Source organism: Saccoglossus kowalevskii, chromosome 21 (assembly GCF_978046115.1).
Source record: "Saccoglossus kowalevskii chromosome 21, keSacKowa6.1, whole genome shotgun sequence".
Lineage (NCBI taxonomy): Eukaryota > Metazoa > Hemichordata > Enteropneusta > Harrimaniidae > Saccoglossus > Saccoglossus kowalevskii.
The window spans coordinates 26,601,641-26,620,358 of record NC_140661.1 but is presented as its reverse complement, the minus strand read 5'-3'; the positions used below and the strand labels follow the sequence as shown (position 1 = coordinate 26,620,358).

Here is an 18,718-nt window from a genome sequence, read left to right as displayed (position 1 = left end):
TGTTCTCCGAAGAACGAGGCAAATTAGGATATAGTGGATTCTTACTTCAGGATTATTACCAGACTGATAGCCTGCGTGTGTGGGTGGAGATCGCCAAAAATAAATATTACATGTAAAGTCAGGACGAATGTAATTTTTTTTTCAAACTAACTTTCACGTTGGAGACGGTGGTTTTCGCTATTCTGGCGGGTCGACTATTGTGACTCAGAATTTAAATCATTTGCCGTAATTGTGATGTTATCATGCAAGAGACATTCGCCTAAAGTGTGGCCCAGAATTTTGCGGAGAGAATGTACACACATGCAAAAATATAATATACCCGTGGCAAAATCTAAAGTTATGATCTTTAATAACTCAAGGAAAACGTTAATAAAATTTACAAATAATGGTCTTGAACTTGAAAATGTACCATTCTTACATATTTATACCTAAAAATAACAACTAAAGTTAAACCAATTAGAGCACAAGAGGATTTCAAACATAGAGCCATGAAATCGTTGATTAAGCTGAAGCAGCTTCTCTTTGTAGAAATAACATCCATAGAGGTAACATCCCAGTCTAATTACAACTTACCATGTTTGACTCCAACGTCGGTAAAACTATTTTGCTGTGTCTATTGTAGCGAAATTTGGATAAGTGACCACGGTGATAAAATGTTTAACCTCATGCTCCAAATAAAAAAAATACACAACAAATTCTTCAAAACACTGCTTCAGGAAAACTCTATGACCACTAGTTTAGCGTGCCTAAAGAAATTAGGCAGATATCCACTATTACATCCAAGTGTAAAACAAATGATTACATACCGGATTGAAATTAAAAAAAATGAAAGAAAATACATTGCTTGCGGAAGCATAAAAACTAGGTTTAAATCTGGATAACAATAATATTGAACATTGGGTCACTGGCATGGAAAATCTCTTAAACAAATTTAATTTTGTGCATGTGTTGGACCAAAAAATAATGCAATTACATTACCAGTTTTAGAAAGACTTAAAATCTTGTTTCATCAATACTATAAAGAGCCAATTAATCGTGACAAGAGGGGTGCGTACTTATAGGGAGTTAAAACGAGCTTTGATCTGGAACTGTATCTAGAAATAAAACAAACTGTTTATATGGTGTCCATGACAACACTGGGGATAAGTGCGCATGTGCTTCAGATAGAAGTAGGGAGACACCAAAACATTGACATTGAGAACATTGTCCTATTACAGAAATCTGTAAATTGATTCAAACAAAGGGAGAACAATATAACATTAATACAACCAGCTGCCCCCTCACAAACAACAATTAGCTAATTCTATTCAATGGAGCTTTTATTTTTGTTCTGTCGTGATTTTCCTTTTTTCTGTATTTTTTTTTTATTGTCATGTTATCAAAATCCTTATGCGGATAGTTCAATAAAGATTGTTAATACTACTTTCTGATTGGTTATCACCACCCAATATAAAACTGTAATTATACCTCTCATTATAATTGCGTTCACTCATCACGTTGCTTTGCATAAAACAAAATGTGACGTTGTTCAAGTGAATAACATGTGTGTAAAAAAATTTGTGAGAAGTGCTAAGAAGAAAATGGATATTTTCAAATTAACCATACTACTAGTGTTTATCGAATAGCTATAAAAACCGGACAAATCGGACTTATGCCGAGACTTTGTCATTGAGATCACGGACTCGCACTATGTTCATTGCTGTGAACGTGCTACACAGCGTCACTGGTAATGACAATTGTAATACATTGATGCGTCAAATTATCTGGCTGGATGACCGCGACATCCACTCATAACTTGAGACATTTCCACTGTGGATAGCAAATCAGTGCCCCTCGTCTACGGAAAAATGGCCCAACTTGCCCCAAACTGTTTAGCTACAGTTCTATACTCATCGACATCCATGACTTTCCTTTTCTTATGTACATATCATTGGTCAGATATTGTAAAATAGTCAATATAGTAAAAGCTATGCAAGTTTAATACATAAAAGGCATATTATGGTTTGCTTTGCGTGCCAAGATCTGGAAAACTTGAGATGATATATTTGACTTTTAGCGTTAAAATATCTTTCATTATCTGAACAGGGGAAATTTGGAGATGAATCGTCACCATGGCGACAAATACCGCCACGAACACTGTTTGGAATAAACTACGTCCATGACTAATATCTCATATTGCATGGGAAATGACCAACATCTTGATTGGCAATCACCAACGTAGTGGCGAGGCACCATTCTTATACAACATGAGATATGTACCCTAATCATATATGGAGCTCGAGGTAACAAGTTTAGAAACAACGAAAATTTTAAACCTGAATTCGAGTAATTGCGTTGAGAAGGCGCTATATTTCGGACATAAATATACCACTAAAACCCGTTAATTAATCGATTGGAAGCGGGCGTTTATTTATCAGCCAAATTATAAGTTGCCCAGGTGTATTGTGTTCAGCCATTCGCCATTGTCATGCTTTCTGAAACTTGAATCAGTGTACACTTGTTTATCGGGTCAAATGGGGTGAAATGAACAAATAGTTTGACGACAGCCATTGAGTTGGACCCATAACACTCACGACCATTGTAATGAGACAGATGCCGAATACACATAGATTTGGCTATCACGTGGGAAGGGAAGTCACCGTGAGACTGTCAAAGGTAGGCTTCTATGTCACGGTGTTCACATTTCATTGAGCAGATACCAATGCATATCCAGGCCAGTTTCATGGTACAGCAGGTACAGTATGACTTCTGACAGTATGACTTAGTTAGGCGACGAGGGCTGTTTCAACTTCGAGAACGTAGAACACCATATCTAAGCTTATTTAGGTTATCCGTTCGAACCTAGCCCCGGGGGGGGGGGTCACTAACTTAACAACGGTAAGAGGTCCGTTTTTGGCATTTTTAGGAATCAAAGGGGTCGATTTTTTGCTGTTTTGATCATAATGTGTGATAGCATTAACAGATACATTTTACTATGATTTTGAGCTAGTGCATATGTAATAAGGGATGGGTTTCTTGTAAATTTGTTTCAAGGGGTGGGTTTATTTTTATTTGTTACACCCGTGTATGAATAATACAAGTGACCCTCACCCCCGGGGAACCTACATGGTTTACGTAGACATTTACATGTGAATAATATCAATAGTATAAATTATGGAAAATCATATAAATTATGGAAAATCATGGTGTGAATTACAGAACTCTGCGAGGCGGATGCACTCTGACCCGCCAGTTGAATAATCTTGATGGTGATAGAAAATAGTTTTGGCCTCAGGTCATCCACCAATAAAGTCAACATTGCGAGTAGGATCACGTGAGCTCCGTGAGTGGGACGACTGTACAGTGCCTTTGTTCGAACCGACCGGGATATAGTATAATTTGCATCCATTCATCTGAACTACTCGCATAGACTGATTCCTGACGGACAAGACGGAATAGACACGTTCAAGGTCATCGCAAGTCACGAGTATACATACTCGTTGGATTTACTAGCATATCCCGTCGACAAGAGACGACGCCTTTGAAAAGAAATCCTGTATCCGTATTTGGAACTACTGACGTTTTATATTCTCAGAAGTTGTTATTTTTTAAAATAACAATTGGAGCGCGGCAATAATTTGTTGGTTGTAGGCAGCGTAATACTTAGGACCAAAAGGGGCGTGTCTGTGTCGTCACATCTTTTTATAGTTGTAGCGCCGATTGCGATATGGCACGAGTTGGTGCTAGTACAACTAGTATTTCCGTGTCATATAGAAATGTCTAACAAAGGGCCAGTTCTCAAGAATAACAATACACGGACATACCAAAATGAGAACATACCGAACAGCGATACCATGACTGACAGATGGACGGAAACACTGTACTGTTGTTGTTGGTGCCGTGCAGATTCTCCGGTCCCGGAGATTATAGAGCCTAACGAGAGAACCAGATTGCTAAGGTACCGTATACATACCGTTGTTTTTCATGCGTACTTTATAGACTGCTTGCATCGAAGTGGTATTTTTCTTTTGAGATCATGTCGTCTTGAAATGATTTCATGGCGGGGGTTTTGAAGTTATTAATCGCATTAACCTGCGCGAAATCGCTGGAATGAATTGTGATGTCCTGGAAACGATCGTGATTGTTAAACAATTATCAATATAAGACATACTTGTAGATGATTAGGACAAAGTCCCTCTATCTCCAGTAGTGGGAATGTTACTAGGGTAACGTCTTTAGAGGATGGGGCATTAATTCGTTACCGCTCACTGGCACTTGGTGTAAACAAAACGCATATTAAATTTTTCGGGCTGAAAGTTTCGCACTACAAAATCATGCAACACATTATGTTGTTTGAAAACACATACCAAAAAAAAACAAAAAAACAATACCGCTACAGTTGTACTTAGTGGGATATAGAAACGAAACAGAAACAGCAGGAAATTGCCCCCCCTCCCTATAGCCAATTGTTTCCCTCAAATCAAGCTTCAAGACAAGACTCAGACTAATAATAGAGGAAACTGAACTACACACAGTGTTCACTCGGCTGTCACTTGGAAGTGTGACAGATTAAAACAAGAATGTTCTGAATAAAAAGGTTAAACATGTATCGAAACATCCAATTATATCAATACTATTATTGATTTAAACAGTGGTGACGCTAGGACGGTCCATTTATTTTGAGGAAAACTCTATATACAATTAGTTTTTTGGGTCGTCTAGCCTGGCCAGAACACAGGTGCCTTGTTATGTCCGATTATAGAACGGAAGGTACAAACAGGAGTTTCGTGACGTACTCGATTGGCTGTAAGAGTTGATGTTACGATAAATCACCGCCTGAATTAAAGGTACATGTGTCCCGGGGCAAATGCTTTGTATATATGCAAAACGCGAATTCCACTTTATCGCCCACTTATATGCGGCCTAGTAATTATGACAATGTTATTGCTGCTCGAAGCCAACGCGTACAGAATGTTTCAACACGACCACTATTTTGGTATTTAATATGTTTAAGTTTGACTGAACTATAAAATGAAAGTTGTTCAAATTGTATTGTGTGTGATGTATATGTGAGGGTTATGGTTTGAAGAACTTTGCAAAAGCACCGATGTAAAGGTACTGTGACTCGACCTTATGTAATGTCATTGCACTCACGGCATATTTAATATCAGTTCGATCATATAGAATAGAATAGAATAGAATAGAATAGAATAGAATAGAATAGAATAGAATAGAATAGAATAGAATAGAATAGAATAGAATAGAATAGAATAGAATAGAATAGAATAGAATCGCCGATGCAATATCAATATAATCGGTGTCCTTGAGTAAATCCAATAAATGACAAAATCCATTATAAAACTTTAAGTGAGTTAATTTATTATAAGGGAGTTTCCCATTTGAAATCTGGGACGTGGACTGGACGATTCGTCAATGAAAAGACAGAGAACAAATTGTACGGTGACTACGTACTGTCAAACAATCGAGGGGTGTGAATAAATTTATCTTTATCTTCCTAAATTACACTGTTATATACGAGTTAGTCTAGTATAAACACAGGCACGTGTAGGTATTGTGGCGGTCAGGTTTCAAAGTTCAAACTTCAGAAGTGTGTACTCGTATACATGTAATTTAGCACGTACGGCAAAACTGTGTTGACGTATTTGTTAACTGTATCACCTGAAAATAGTGTTATCAGTTAATTACCACGTGTTTCAAGTTCAATCGCCCGGTGTTCTACGACATGTAGAAATGTTCGACAGGGTACGGGGAATATTCTAAATTCTCAAGAAAGGACGCGCGTAGGTGCATTTTTATATAATTACTTCTTTTTAATTAGTCGCACGGATTAATTTGAACTTTAATTTTAAACGGGGTTTTCATGTTAATCTTAGTCAATAAATATCACTGTGAACTGTAGATTCAACTATCATCAAAGATCCAGTATATACAAACACTCCGACTCGGACTTCTTTGCAGAATGGGACTATTAGGCCGGTTTAAATTTGATGTTTATTCAACAACAACAACAACAACAACAACAACAACAACAACAACAACAACAACAACAACAACAACAACAAAAATGGGCAGACCAAAGATACGCTGAAAGGGCGGCGGTCGTCGTGCCGCGTTCTATTCGATGTGGGAATCATAGCGTATAAAATTGTTTGTTTACGTGGAATTCGAACAAACACTACGCGACGACCACTGTCCTTTTATGTGTAACAGGCAATTTAAATAACTTATATAGCTGTAGACATTGACAAGATATTCCTATAGTATTATGTTGGTTAAGTTTTATCACGAGTTTGTTTAATATTTTAGTAGAACATTTCTAATATGCAATTAATTAAATGTCCCACGAGGTGTTTACCTACGCCAAGTATTGTTTAGACGTATAAATATTCAAACTGGAAAGTATCATCAACTTGGGTGAATGAACTTGAAAAACATGTACCATTTTAGGCTACGCACACAATATCACTTACTCCGCCAATTCACCGCTTGTAGATGTTTCTGCTAACCACAGTCCCTCCATAGACCGTGTGCTAACATTGGGTGATTGTGGTGAGACACAGTAATATGAGATCTGAGGTTAGCTTTTTCAAAACTGTATTTTCTCATTCTATAATTTAATTATTGTATTTTAAATAATTAACGTTGTTTAGTATCAACGCCGCTTGATTTTTTCCTGAAAAAAATGTACTCTGAACACGTTTTTCTTTTTTTTTATCGTACTGTGTCTAAACAGTCTTAGACAAGCTCCGGTGAAGTCGTGTTTTCTCTACCTCATACCAAAGTGGATGTATGTGACTATGAATATTACAGCAGTGATTATATGTTGTATTTATGACAATAAATTGTGTACGAGTTGAGATTTTGACGAATAAAGGTCAAAAACACGAACGCTAAACTTGAATAATAACTGTCGTCAATCAATGTCACGTGATGGTGAGTCGCTGAAACAGGGTGTGTAATCTAATCTTCACAAATAGTATAGTATTTACTCAGATCATAATGCGTTTCTCATCTCATAGCGGATTCAACGAAGAATGACAATCGCAATCGCAAATTTAAAAAGTCGCCACAGAGATAACTCTAGTTATTTTTTAAATGAAATTAGTACTGTGTTTAGTATTGTTATGTTCAGCGTGTGTGTATGCAGTGATCTAACCCCGCATCGTTGTTGAATTCTCCAAAGTGTTGATTCCTTCCGATGTATACAACCAACTCCAAATCTGAGTTGATAAGCAATGCGTGGATGACACTTCCTGAGCTTCGGCAACACTAATGGTCATTTTGTGCATATTGACTGAAACACGTACAGGAGCGAAGTGAGAATATTTCAACACTGTCTCGCCGAAATATTCATACCTTGCATTGTTCCATACAGGTTTCGACGGTGCGTCAATTTATCCACGCATCCCCCAATGTATGTGCGATATCACGATTACAATTTCCTGTCTAGTGTTAGTGAAAGACTAACAATGCTGTTACTAGTAGCATGGAGCAAAAAAAAGACGGTCCTTTTTTACCTCCATGCTAGTAGTAACATAGAAATACATGCTTATTGTTTACCGTTGCGAGCATGTCAGCACCCTAAGCGTGTGTGAATATATTACTGGTCATTGCCGTGGAATCGTTGTTCAATGGTACAAGAATGGCAAATGAGTATGATACGTAACACGTACCGTATTAGCTCCGTTATTAGTTTTGCCTATGTATCTCAGTTAGGTCTCAGACAAGTTTATTGCTATGTTCACATTCTATCGGAGCCGAACTACTGCTCCTCCCATGGATTAACAGGAGATTATCTACAATGCGTTCATACGGTCGGGAGCCGAACGAGAGCCGAGATCTGCCAGAGTTAGATTCAGTTCGATCAGAGCCGAGCGGAACAGTGCCCTTGAATAATTAGTGACTGAAAACGATTTTAGTGGCGTGCTTGTGTTTTTTTTCTTTTACATGGCATGATGCTGTTGAGCTAGGAAAAACAGGAGCCTGACCATGGAGGTAAAAAGACAATGACTGGTATTTTAAGGTAGCGAGAAGGTTTTATGACGTTTTTAAATAAAACATTCTCTGTCTGTTGTCTCGTTCAGAACAGTAATTTAGGTTATATATATCAAAAGACTAAGTATAGAGGTGCAAGTTCGCACAAACTGGACAGACATTGTTTACATAATTATCACGTGACATCAAAAATGGCGAACCTTGTAAAAATGACTAAGTACGCGATTGCGAGAGCACACTGCGGAATTTCCTGGTGAAATTAAAGTTATGCGTTGTCCGTAATCAAGTCCATTGAAATGCGTCTCCGATAATCAAAAGACCTATTATTCCGATTTCTATGCAGGTTTGTTTTTTTGTCCCCAAATTATTTCATACTTGGCACCTTTAACAGACTATTATTCTGTGACAACGCATTTTCTTTAAAAACCCAGACATTTTTCGCACCATCATTATCTTTTGAACGATAACTGCGAGTTTGAATGCCCTAGTCCGAACGCACTTGATTTGGCGGCGGTCCCAATGAGTCGTTCTCGATCAAAACTTCAACTCGAGAAAAACGCGAAAAACAGTTTTGGTTAATAAAACACTGTAGATTTGCTGCATTATTATAAATATACACTAAAAATGGCCAAACATATTAACCACTGATATCATAGAACTCATAAAGAGTGTCAGATAATGAATAATTTCAAGCTCGAGCGCGAAAAATGAAGAAAACTGCTGGCATTTGAGTCCGTACTCCAGGAACGTTCGGGTTTTCCATTGTTATGCAAACGAACAACGAGGGATAATCCTCTGACAAACATTACTGTCCCACTGTACACGCTGACAGTTTACAAACAAGCTAATCCTTCAAGTGTCTCAGATAAGACATCTAATAAAACGGTTTTCATGGTGAAACAAAATGGCCGATGTTTGAAAAAAAATTGCTGTGTCAGAGTGCGACACTGAGTGGCAGATTTTTCTTTGCCTCGTCTGTCAACGCTTTCTTTCTTTTCTTCGCCATTGCGTTAGAAAAAAAATGTATTAGTAAAATAGAATATTGACTTGGAAAATAAAACGATTTAAAAGAAAGTTGTGCAAAGTTACAGTACTCCTTTCGCACAACCTCCCGCCCGCTTCCGCTTTCCAATCACCTTTTTCTCTCGCTTTTGCGACCGCTTGTTGAATTCGACCGGACAATTTCCGCTTTATTTTCGACCGCGCAAACCCCGAAATATCACCGCCCACCTGCTCGCTCGCGCGCATTTAAAATTCGGACTAACAGAATAATTTCCGAGGTTCACATTGTCTTATAATTGTCTTTCTGGTTTTTATAGATGTTGAACAGCTGACAAAAGTTCAAATACTTTTTGTTTTAACTATATATAATTATATGCACGCAACCTGACCCTTTGACTCGATTTGGCTTGGACTGAATATTTTATTTTAAACAATATTCTGACGTGAAATACAAAATGTATTTCAACACAAGTACGACAGGGTTGTCTGGGGTTTCTTTCCTGATTGTTGAGTCTTCGCAATGTGTTTTGTATAATTATTGTTGTTTTCCCCCGATGCTGAAAGGACCGTAAAGCTAAATGGCAGTTACATGCATGGGCTGAGTGAAAGAAAATATTTCTAAGCCTAAAATAAAACATAATATTACACCTCTTTGTGTATTTGTTAATTTTACATATGTTTGTCATGACAGTATGTTTGTAAATATCTAGAAAAATCTCGTCTTTCGTTGATAATTTCGATTGTTTGTTTGGAATGTCGATCCCCGTTGCAGTGGTTTCTCCATACTGAGTTTAGGAAGGGCATCGATCAACACCGTGACAATCAGCCGAGAGAGAAGACAAACATTGACCGTAATTCATGGAGATCATGTCCGTAATTTGTGGGCTGAAACCCCAAATAATTAATCAAGTATTATTATTTTAATATATATTTTATTTTACATCGCAAAACTAAACCATGCCCAAAACAGAGCTAGAGTTGTTCGCGGTGAAACAACCGCATTGAAGACTATGCAACTTCAGCTAGCCATTTCTTACCTTGAAATAACAAAAATAAAAATTCGAAGAGCATCGGGGAAAATATTAATAATCATGATCCTTATCAATCGCTTGCTTTATTTTATTCGAATCCATGAAATTCACGATTTTTTTTACATTTGTTGGCAACTTCCGCGCTAAAAATGATTAAAAATGTGGGTGTGGTTATTTTGCAAAGTCCTGTTGATAATACGGACAAATATGGTTCTGTGACCCAGTTCGTGCTCCGATCAGGTGACTCTCAGCCAATCAATGATGTTGTAACAAAGCATATTTGACGCTAATTGAAGGGTCGTCGTACAATCCAATCACCGGCGTCGATCATGATTCACATAGTTGTTTGTGCTGTGACAGGCTTCAAAATTATTCGCTGAAAAACATATATTTTGACAAACTGATGGAATTTGACCTTAGTTCAAAAAGAAAATACTAGGCTAAGATACATTAGAGCTCACGCGAATCGGTTTTCTCTGCAAGTTGTGAAATAAAGTAAACCAGAGTAGCGTCGATGATTTTCAGCCCTCAAGGACTTTGAATTGTTCATCGACTGGCCACCAAATAGTTATGGCTATAACTAAATTTGACACGTTTTTCATTTAAGCCCAATAAATTATTCATACATGTAAAGCTCTGTTCGATTTTTTCAGGACATGTTTTTAGTCGAAAATATTTTTGTGGGAACACTTTTGCGGTACGTATACGGTATAGACCGAGCTCATTCAATGATCGTGACTTAATTTAAAAAAAATAATGTCAATTTTTACCAGACGTGGACCGATGTGGATTCGATATCGATATTTTTGGAATTAATCACTAACATTTCCTCGTTTCTCTGCTCTGTCAAAAGGAGTTACCTAGGCTTTTTTGCACGTAACTGTCTCATTAAAATAAAAATAAAAATATTACATCTAGAACAAGCACCCAAAACACGTAACAAGAAGTCCCAGTTCAGTTGCTTTCACGATACAAGTGTAATACAGCTATTAGATTTGAAGTGTCGTTCAGAATGTAATAATAGTTAATACTAGTTGTATGTTCACACTTTACTATCAAAACCACCATTTCGACCACCCATGTGCCAGTTTTCAGTGTTTGGGCAAGCGGTCAATGTTTTCAATGAGCGAGCGAGCGAAAAAAAAAACGCGATTAAAATGCAGTCGGTTTCCGGTCGGACAAGACCACATGGTCGGAAATTAAGCGATAAGCGGTCGATGTAAAAGCGGAAGGTTGGGCGAAATGAGTACTGTATGACCATGTTTCTCCGACGAAGTCTCGACTGACAATAATGCTGACAATGGACGTTAGATAAACACGCATTGTTTGCAACTGGAAGCTTATCACCCGTTATATCAGAATCGTCAACAACAGAGTATACAGATAAGATGTTATCATTTAATTCCTTCCAAAGATAAACATTATGCAAATATCCACGAAACGGCAGTTGTAGTCTTTTCTGCTAGTGTTTTAAAACACTAATTTGAGCAACGTTATTTCGCAATTTCGATCTTTTGTAAACCTGGGGTGATGTATCAAGGTCTAGGGTAACCGTTTTATCAATTTTTGAAAAATCAAGAAAAAAGTGAAAATTTCCCTTCTCGCTACCTTAAATTTGGTACTAGTATCTGGAATAAACAGGAAACACGGCAGCTAAAATACGTTTAATACAGCCTATTCGCTCAAGTTATTGTCATGCAAAATTACCATTTTGTAACTATTCAAATGTGGTGATATCTATTAAAACTCCTAGGAAGAATCACAGATTCTCTTTATCTATCATAGACGGACTATGGAAGAATCTAAACCTACCAGGAAAACGTCACCGTACCGCGATCGCTTCTACGATTTTTATCTTTAGTGTCTTTAAAAAGTTTCCGTTCAGTCGTTCTTTCAAGTTTTTGTCGCATAATTTCGTACGCCATTTTTTGTTTCCCATCGAGCTATCAATCTATCGCAATGATTCGTTACTATACACTAGGTTGCGTAGTGTCTTTAAAAAGTTTCCGTTCAGTCGTTCTTTCAAGTTTTTGTCGCATAATTTCGTACGCCATTTTTTGTTTCCCATCGAGCTAGCAATCTATCGCAATGATTCGTTACTATACACTAGGCTGCGTACCTCTTATTCAAGCGGGAAATTGCGTGAAATTATGAAAGATGTTGTCTCCGCCATAATTGAAATGAGAGGTTACTCGAAGAAGACGATTGAGGGCGTGATTTCGGCTCCGATAGTTGGACCCCGATGCGTTTACACGTTTGGAGCCATGCCGGGACTCAACCCTATCGGAGTTCAACCCCGAGGGTTTAGTGGGGCCGAACTTGGCTCGAGCCGGCTCGAGCCGAACGCGTTCACACGGCCATTTTTGCTGGCTCGAGCCTTTGGGCTCCGATGAAGTGCTGTCGTGTGAACGTGTCTGAGGCCTAACTGAACCACAATATATTAACGCTTCTGGGAATTACTGTTATTAGCTTTTAAATAAACCACGAAGGTTTCTGTAAACACATGCTATGCAAGTGATTAACAACACTCATTATCATAGCCACGCCTCCAATAAACAGTCGCTCACGGCCTATAACTTATTCCAGCGGTTTTACATAGCTGCTATTCTACACTGGTCCGGGAATATGAATTCATGTTCCCAGGCCACGGGGCATATAATTGTACATTCATAGAAGTGTGTAACAATCATGTTATGTTTTTTTTCTAATATTCTCAACGCAAATGAATTTCTTTCTTTCAGTAACCATGACGACGGATCAAAACAAATTAACAAACATTCGAGGTAACATTTTTTAAAGCCAAAGCTTTTTACCCTCAGTTTCCTTCGTTTCTTCTCTAGCCCTATTTCACTGTGCTACTAGTACTGTGCACCCGCCATGGGTCGGTCAATGTGTTCTTGGATCAAACCACGTGATATAGTGAATCAATAAATGACCCACCCATCGATAAATAATTCTGAATTTAATATCGTGATACTCAGAGATCACATCGATCCAAAAATTATGTGGTCAATCCTTAATCCTTAATCCTTAGTAGTTGTAGGTGCAGACTTAATCTAACTCTAAGCACATATGTGCAGACTTAATCTAACTCTAAGCACTTAGCTATACACTTAATCCAACTCCAGGCACCTAGGCACAGGCTTAATCCAACTCCAGGCACCTATGTAGATTTACTCCAACTCTGAGCTGTAGATTTTTCTAATCGTGCAGCTTCTTTAGCTCGGGCTTTGTTCACCTGGGGAGCCCGGAGAAAAGGTGATCATCGCGGTGATTTAGTAAATAAATTTACACATGATATTTTTGTGGAAAGAAATGTTTACTTCAACAAACTTGAATCCTATAAGCACCCGAAATGGCAGCTTTCTCTTCTTGGCTGAGGTGTTATTTCACATCCGGGACCTACACGGGTGTACTTTACGTATTTTATACCTTTTGCTGTTGCATCCCTCTTCTTTATACAGTTCTTCAGTTCTCGATAATATTCGGAAAGTTATTTTTGTTTTATTTTTTGTTAAGGTAGAAGCCTAGTCATAATTTTTGACAAAATTGGTCACAAATCGCATGACAATGTTCATTAGTTTATTATGTACAAACATGAAGCTAATGTCTCATGATACAATGAAATAGCATTATTTTGTGTGTTACAGTTATTCTTTTTGAGAAACGTGTCCTAATATTTCTTGAAAATTGCTATTTTTAGAACAATTCCATAGAACACAATGTTAAAGAACAAAATGCATTTTTTGACACCTTTCAAAACCCAGATTTTTTAAATAATTCAGAACAATATAAGGTACTCCATCATTAACAATATATGATTTCTTCAGCCTATGCTAAATGTTGAGATATTGCATAATATCTCTGCCATAGAAACCTATGGTAAAAGTGTTATAATGGCGACTTTCCACTAAAATACAACCATCAATTTCTCGAAAAAAAGGCTGGTGACCCCCAACTTTTTTTAGGTCAATAGCCTTATATTGCCTTGGAGTACATTTTATTACAAAATGAATAAATTCTGGGTTTTTTAATTTATGAGTAGGCTTCTACCTTAAAGCCTCATACATTTTTTTGAAAGTTTTGCTACACGTTGAGTATATGACAAACACGAAACGAAGCGCTCGTATGACGTCAAGTATAGAAATAACAACATTGCTGTCGGGTGTGTAATTTTTGCTATTTTTGTCCATAGACGGATGTCAACAGATCAACGCACACGATGTGAACGGTCTTCCTTTCCGTCACACGAGCACGTCGTCGCAAGAGGGCGCTGATTATCGTAATGGTTTATCACTGGCCATTTCAATATTGAGTAACATTCACATATATACCACACATATGCTCACACTTTTTATTTATTTAACCATTTTAGTAGTTACCCTCCGATGACAACAATGCCTGCCAGACTGTGTGAATCATTCGATTCGGACAATGTGAATTTGTGGAACGAACCTTTCGACCCAAGTCACACAGAATGCGATGAAGATATGGAGTTATCTAACATTATCCGGAAACGAGATGACGCACATCCGGGATCACCGGTACGTATGTTGAGGGCACGTGTTCGTTAAAGCGCTACAGTCGTCGACTGGACTCCATGTCCCAGGGTATAAAAGCGTAAACGAGGGATGGACGCGAAAGTCACATGACGTTCGGGTTCACCCCTCGTTTACGCAATTTATATTTATTTTTCAAGAGTTTTTCATCGGAATCGCAACAGACTGCAATCCAGTCTAGGACGGGGTGAGATTTGCTTTACTTCCATTTGAGTTAACAGCTTTTTAGTTCTTAGCCCTTTAAAGTAGTGTATCGATATTGGCAGATACACACCACGCGAGATTTTAGTAAATGGCCCGATATTTGAGGTTTTTTTGTCGCGGAAACTTTGTAGGTAGAAATGATCGATACCACCGTCTACACGTGCTCTTATCGCGTGCATAATTATCTCGTAATCCCACCATGCACTACAAAAATTAACGAAGTTTTTGTTCTTATATCGAATACTAGGAATGGATGCAATATGATCTTGAAATCAATTCTATTAGACAGCAGAGACGCGACATCGAAGAACGATGGAAAACAGTTTTACGGGGTTTAGGTCAGTAAATAGTTTTGTTTTGTTTTAGCCACCACCACCACTGTATCTCGACTAATATTAGAGCTACGCTTACTTACACGAGTGCTGGTAAACACTGTATGTATAGTATGTTTTAAGCGCATGCGCGTTTACGCAGTTCATTATTTTAACCAATAAATTGAAACAAACGCTATTTTGTACGAGGGTTACGAAATAGTTCAGCGTGTACTATCAACAGACAACATCACATTCTGAAACTTTTGCAGCATCCGCAGTGGCATGGAAGGTAGAAGGTCTGCTTCCATGCTAGCAGTATAAAACCTAAAAAGCACTAATACGCATGTGCAAAACAATCGGCGCATTGCATTGTGTTATCAAGCAAACAATTAGGTGCTATAACAGCGTTGTTAGTTTCTCACTCATATTGCATCTTAAAAAAAATTTATGCAGCATTGTGTCGATCTGCTCATTGTAAATAAAACAATTACAGACCCATTACAACTACCCAGGTATCACATTTACACTGTAATTCCAGGTTTCGTCGACGAGGTGGAGACCGGTATACTGAGCCCGATATCGACGTACAGCAAACAACATTCCACAATATCAAAATCAGTGCAAGCACGTGACCTATACGGGCGTCTTGTCAAGGAATCGGCGATGTTTTCAGGGTGTCGGTGGCAGGGACAGTCGCAACGATACCTAATAATCATTGTGAGTATATGCGCTTGAGTGATTGGGATATTACGGCAGTGCATTCTCTTGTTCTGTGTACAAATATGTAGAGGAAACTAGAGGAAATAAAAGACTTCAGCATGAGAAGAATATTAACAAAATTCAGAATAAGTGACCATAATCTAGAAATTGAATTAGGACGAAGAAGGAAGCCAAAAGTGGAAGAAAAACTTAGAATATGTACATAATGTAATGATAAAAAGTTGAAAATGAAATCCACGTTATTTTGGACTGTGAGCGCTATAAGAAAGAACAAAAATTGCTGTTTATAGAATGTAATAAATAAACAGGATAGAATAAACAATTTTATAAACATATGCAACAACAGTTTTCCTCTTAAATACCTTAAATAAAATACAAAAAGTAACATTTAACAACATTTGATTTTTTTATAATCTTTTCTTTATAGTATTATTATTGTGAATTTCTCTTTATTGTAGTATTTGTCTTACCATACATTACCCACAGATGGTAATTGTCGAGTTATAAAGTTATTATATAATAGTTAAAGGGAACCTCAATCCAAACAACATAATGACCCCTAAAGAAAAAGCTCCACAAATGTAGGAGAATGCAATTTACAGTTTTGTTGTATCACTTTTCATTCTCTAGATATTCCACTTTTCATCAGTATTACGTAGTCAGCCATCTTGATTTTCAAGCAAAGGATTATGGGTAAAGTATGACATCATAGAATCTGTTGTCAGAAATTGAGAAAATGATTTCATCTATAACTTCAAAAGTTGAACTTCAAATTAGCTGAAAGTTTAGAAATTGGTAGCATACATGTACTGGCGCCATCCATGCTTATAAAATAGTTGTCATGGAAACAGAATTGAAAATATTTATTTTTATGTTTTTCTACCAAATGCTAAAATTTCCTTATATTGTATACAATTTACCAACGTGAGTAGGTTATATAGGTGATATATCACATGTTGAGCACAAAAAGGGGACAAAAAAGTGACATTCTATATTTCACAACTAAAATATTGATTTTTATTTTTTTAACGTTTTTAACAATATCTTCACTTTATGTGTATTTGTGAAACTCCAATTTCCATTACTATAATTATATACATGAGTAATATGCACAACAAAAATTTGAACTAATTCGCATCAGTATTTCTCATGTTATAGATGAAATAATTTTCTCAATTTCTGACAACAGATTCTATGATGTCATACTTTACCCATAATCCTTTGCTTGAGAATCAAGATGGCTGACTACTTAATAACGATGAAAAGTTGAATATCTAGAGAATGAAAACTGATATAAAAAAGTGTAAATTGCATTCTCCTACATTTGTGGAGCTTTTTCTTTAGGGGTCATTATGTTGTTTGGATTGAGGTTCCCTTTAAAATTCACGGAACAGGGGAGGGAAGGGGTGTAAACGTAAGCCGCGGCTGTACTCGTATACTGTATTTGACGTGATGTTGATATCGCGCCCTCGCCGTCGGCCGCTAGAAGTCGCCTAAGTGGAACTCTAATTTTACGGGCATCATTCTGATTGGCATTCAGAAGTCACAACGCTAAAAAACACATTATGTGAAAATAACATGCTATAGACATGTCTAGGTCATATAAATATATATAATGTACAGAAAATATTGGAGATACTTTATACATACGACGAATGTTTATTTTCAGGAACGATTAATCGACTTAGAAACAGCAGAAGATTTCGTCGAGGCAGCCTTAGAATTGTACCCACGCGAGAAAGAATATTACGGAGAGGAACAAGATTATCAAGATGAAGATTGACCGCTGAACCAGTACCTTCTATATTTCACTTACTCTCGTGCTTTGTAAACAAGCCGTTCAATTTACAGTATATAGAGGGTGCATGTCAGTATCACGTGACAATCAACTGAACAGTGTTCATTGTGTTGGTTACGATGTGGATAATAGAATTTCGGATTATACTATTACGGTAAAGCCTCATTTCCAGGCGGATCAGTTATATTGCTAGATTGCGAAAATCTCATCTAAAGCGGGGGAGTCGTCACCTGCGCATGCGTAAGATGCCCATAGCGTGCCATTGTTTACAAACAAGCGTCTACCCATGAACCTTTGCGTTTTAGCGCGTGTTATCGTCGCTTGGGACTCAATTACCGCGCGTGCGCAGGTAACGACCCCCCCTTTAAATTCTTTGTATTAGTCGGGAGTAAACAAATCCATCAGGTTTGAAGGCCTACTCTGGGGCAGACATGTGCCACAGAGCCTTCAAAAGCGTGTGCATTTGTATACCAATGTTTTGACAGAATGCATTCCCATATTTTACTAAAGTACAATTTCTTTTTAAACTCTAGTTTATACCAAATACAACTGGCGCTGAGTTTTCTCAACTCTGCACGCAAAATAGCATGTAGCTATTGAGTTGTGACCTTTATGTAATAATTATACCAATTTGGAGGGGAAATAGGACCCATATTTATATCTACATTCTTGAAAACAGCTCATTTCATTATAGATAATTTCTATATAGTGAGCGGGCTCTGGCTACAAAATTTTAAGGTATGGTTGGGTGAAGGAAACAGTTTCTGCAATTTATCTGAAATGGTCTGACCAATAAAATCACTTGATACGTTAACTACATTGTCCATTACACATATCTACGTCATTTTATAGTTTCAACAAAATTGGCAGGCGGTCTTGTCCAGATGGAGCAAAAAAGTGCAAGCGGACCAACTTCAGGAAATCTAGTTATAAAACTGACCAAGAACACTATCTGGTTTTGATGACTGTGCCATGGTAACTGGACGGTTTTTCTAGGGATGGTCCAATTCGCATATTCTAATCTGGTGGACTGCATTCAATCGTATCTTTTATACAACTAATTGGCAAACATCTGAGAAAATTACTGGAAAAGAT

The 18,718-nt window shown here is 37.5% G+C and overlaps 1 protein-coding gene across 2 annotated transcripts; it reads left to right on the top strand.

Annotated features, from left to right (window-relative positions):
* Nucleotides 1-3,192: 3,192 nt before the first annotated feature.
* LOC102809100 (melanoregulin) lies at nt 3,193-18,437 on the top strand. Of its 2 annotated transcripts, XM_085495459.1 has the most exons (6): nt 3,444-3,937; nt 12,770-12,811; nt 14,404-14,572; nt 15,039-15,129; nt 15,644-15,822; nt 17,495-18,437. In XM_085495459.1, exons 1-6 carry the CDS (start codon nt 3,756-3,758, stop codon nt 17,606-17,608), a joined length of 777 nt encoding a protein of 258 aa, XP_085351585.1. In that variant the 5' UTR covers nt 3,444-3,755; the 3' UTR covers nt 17,609-18,437. The 2 variants fall into 2 exon arrangements, with proteins under 2 accessions (XP_006821573.2, XP_085351585.1); XM_006821510.3 differs by lacking the exon at nt 12,770-12,811 and having other exon boundaries at nt 3,193-3,937.
* Nucleotides 18,438-18,718: the final 281 nt, after the last annotated feature.

Bases quoted from the DNA above. Each gene is read 5' to 3' on its own strand.
- LOC102809100 (XM_085495459.1), top strand. From the start codon at position 3,756: ATGTCTAACAAAGGGCCAGTTCTCAAGAATAACAATACACGGACATAC. The intron at 3,938-12,769 runs GTACCGTATACA...TCTTTCTTTCAG, and splicing joins GAGAGAACCAGATTGCTAAG to TAACCATGACGACGGATCAA. The intron at 14,573-15,038 runs GTACGTATGTTG...ATCGAATACTAG, and splicing joins ACGCACATCCGGGATCACCG to GAATGGATGCAATATGATCT.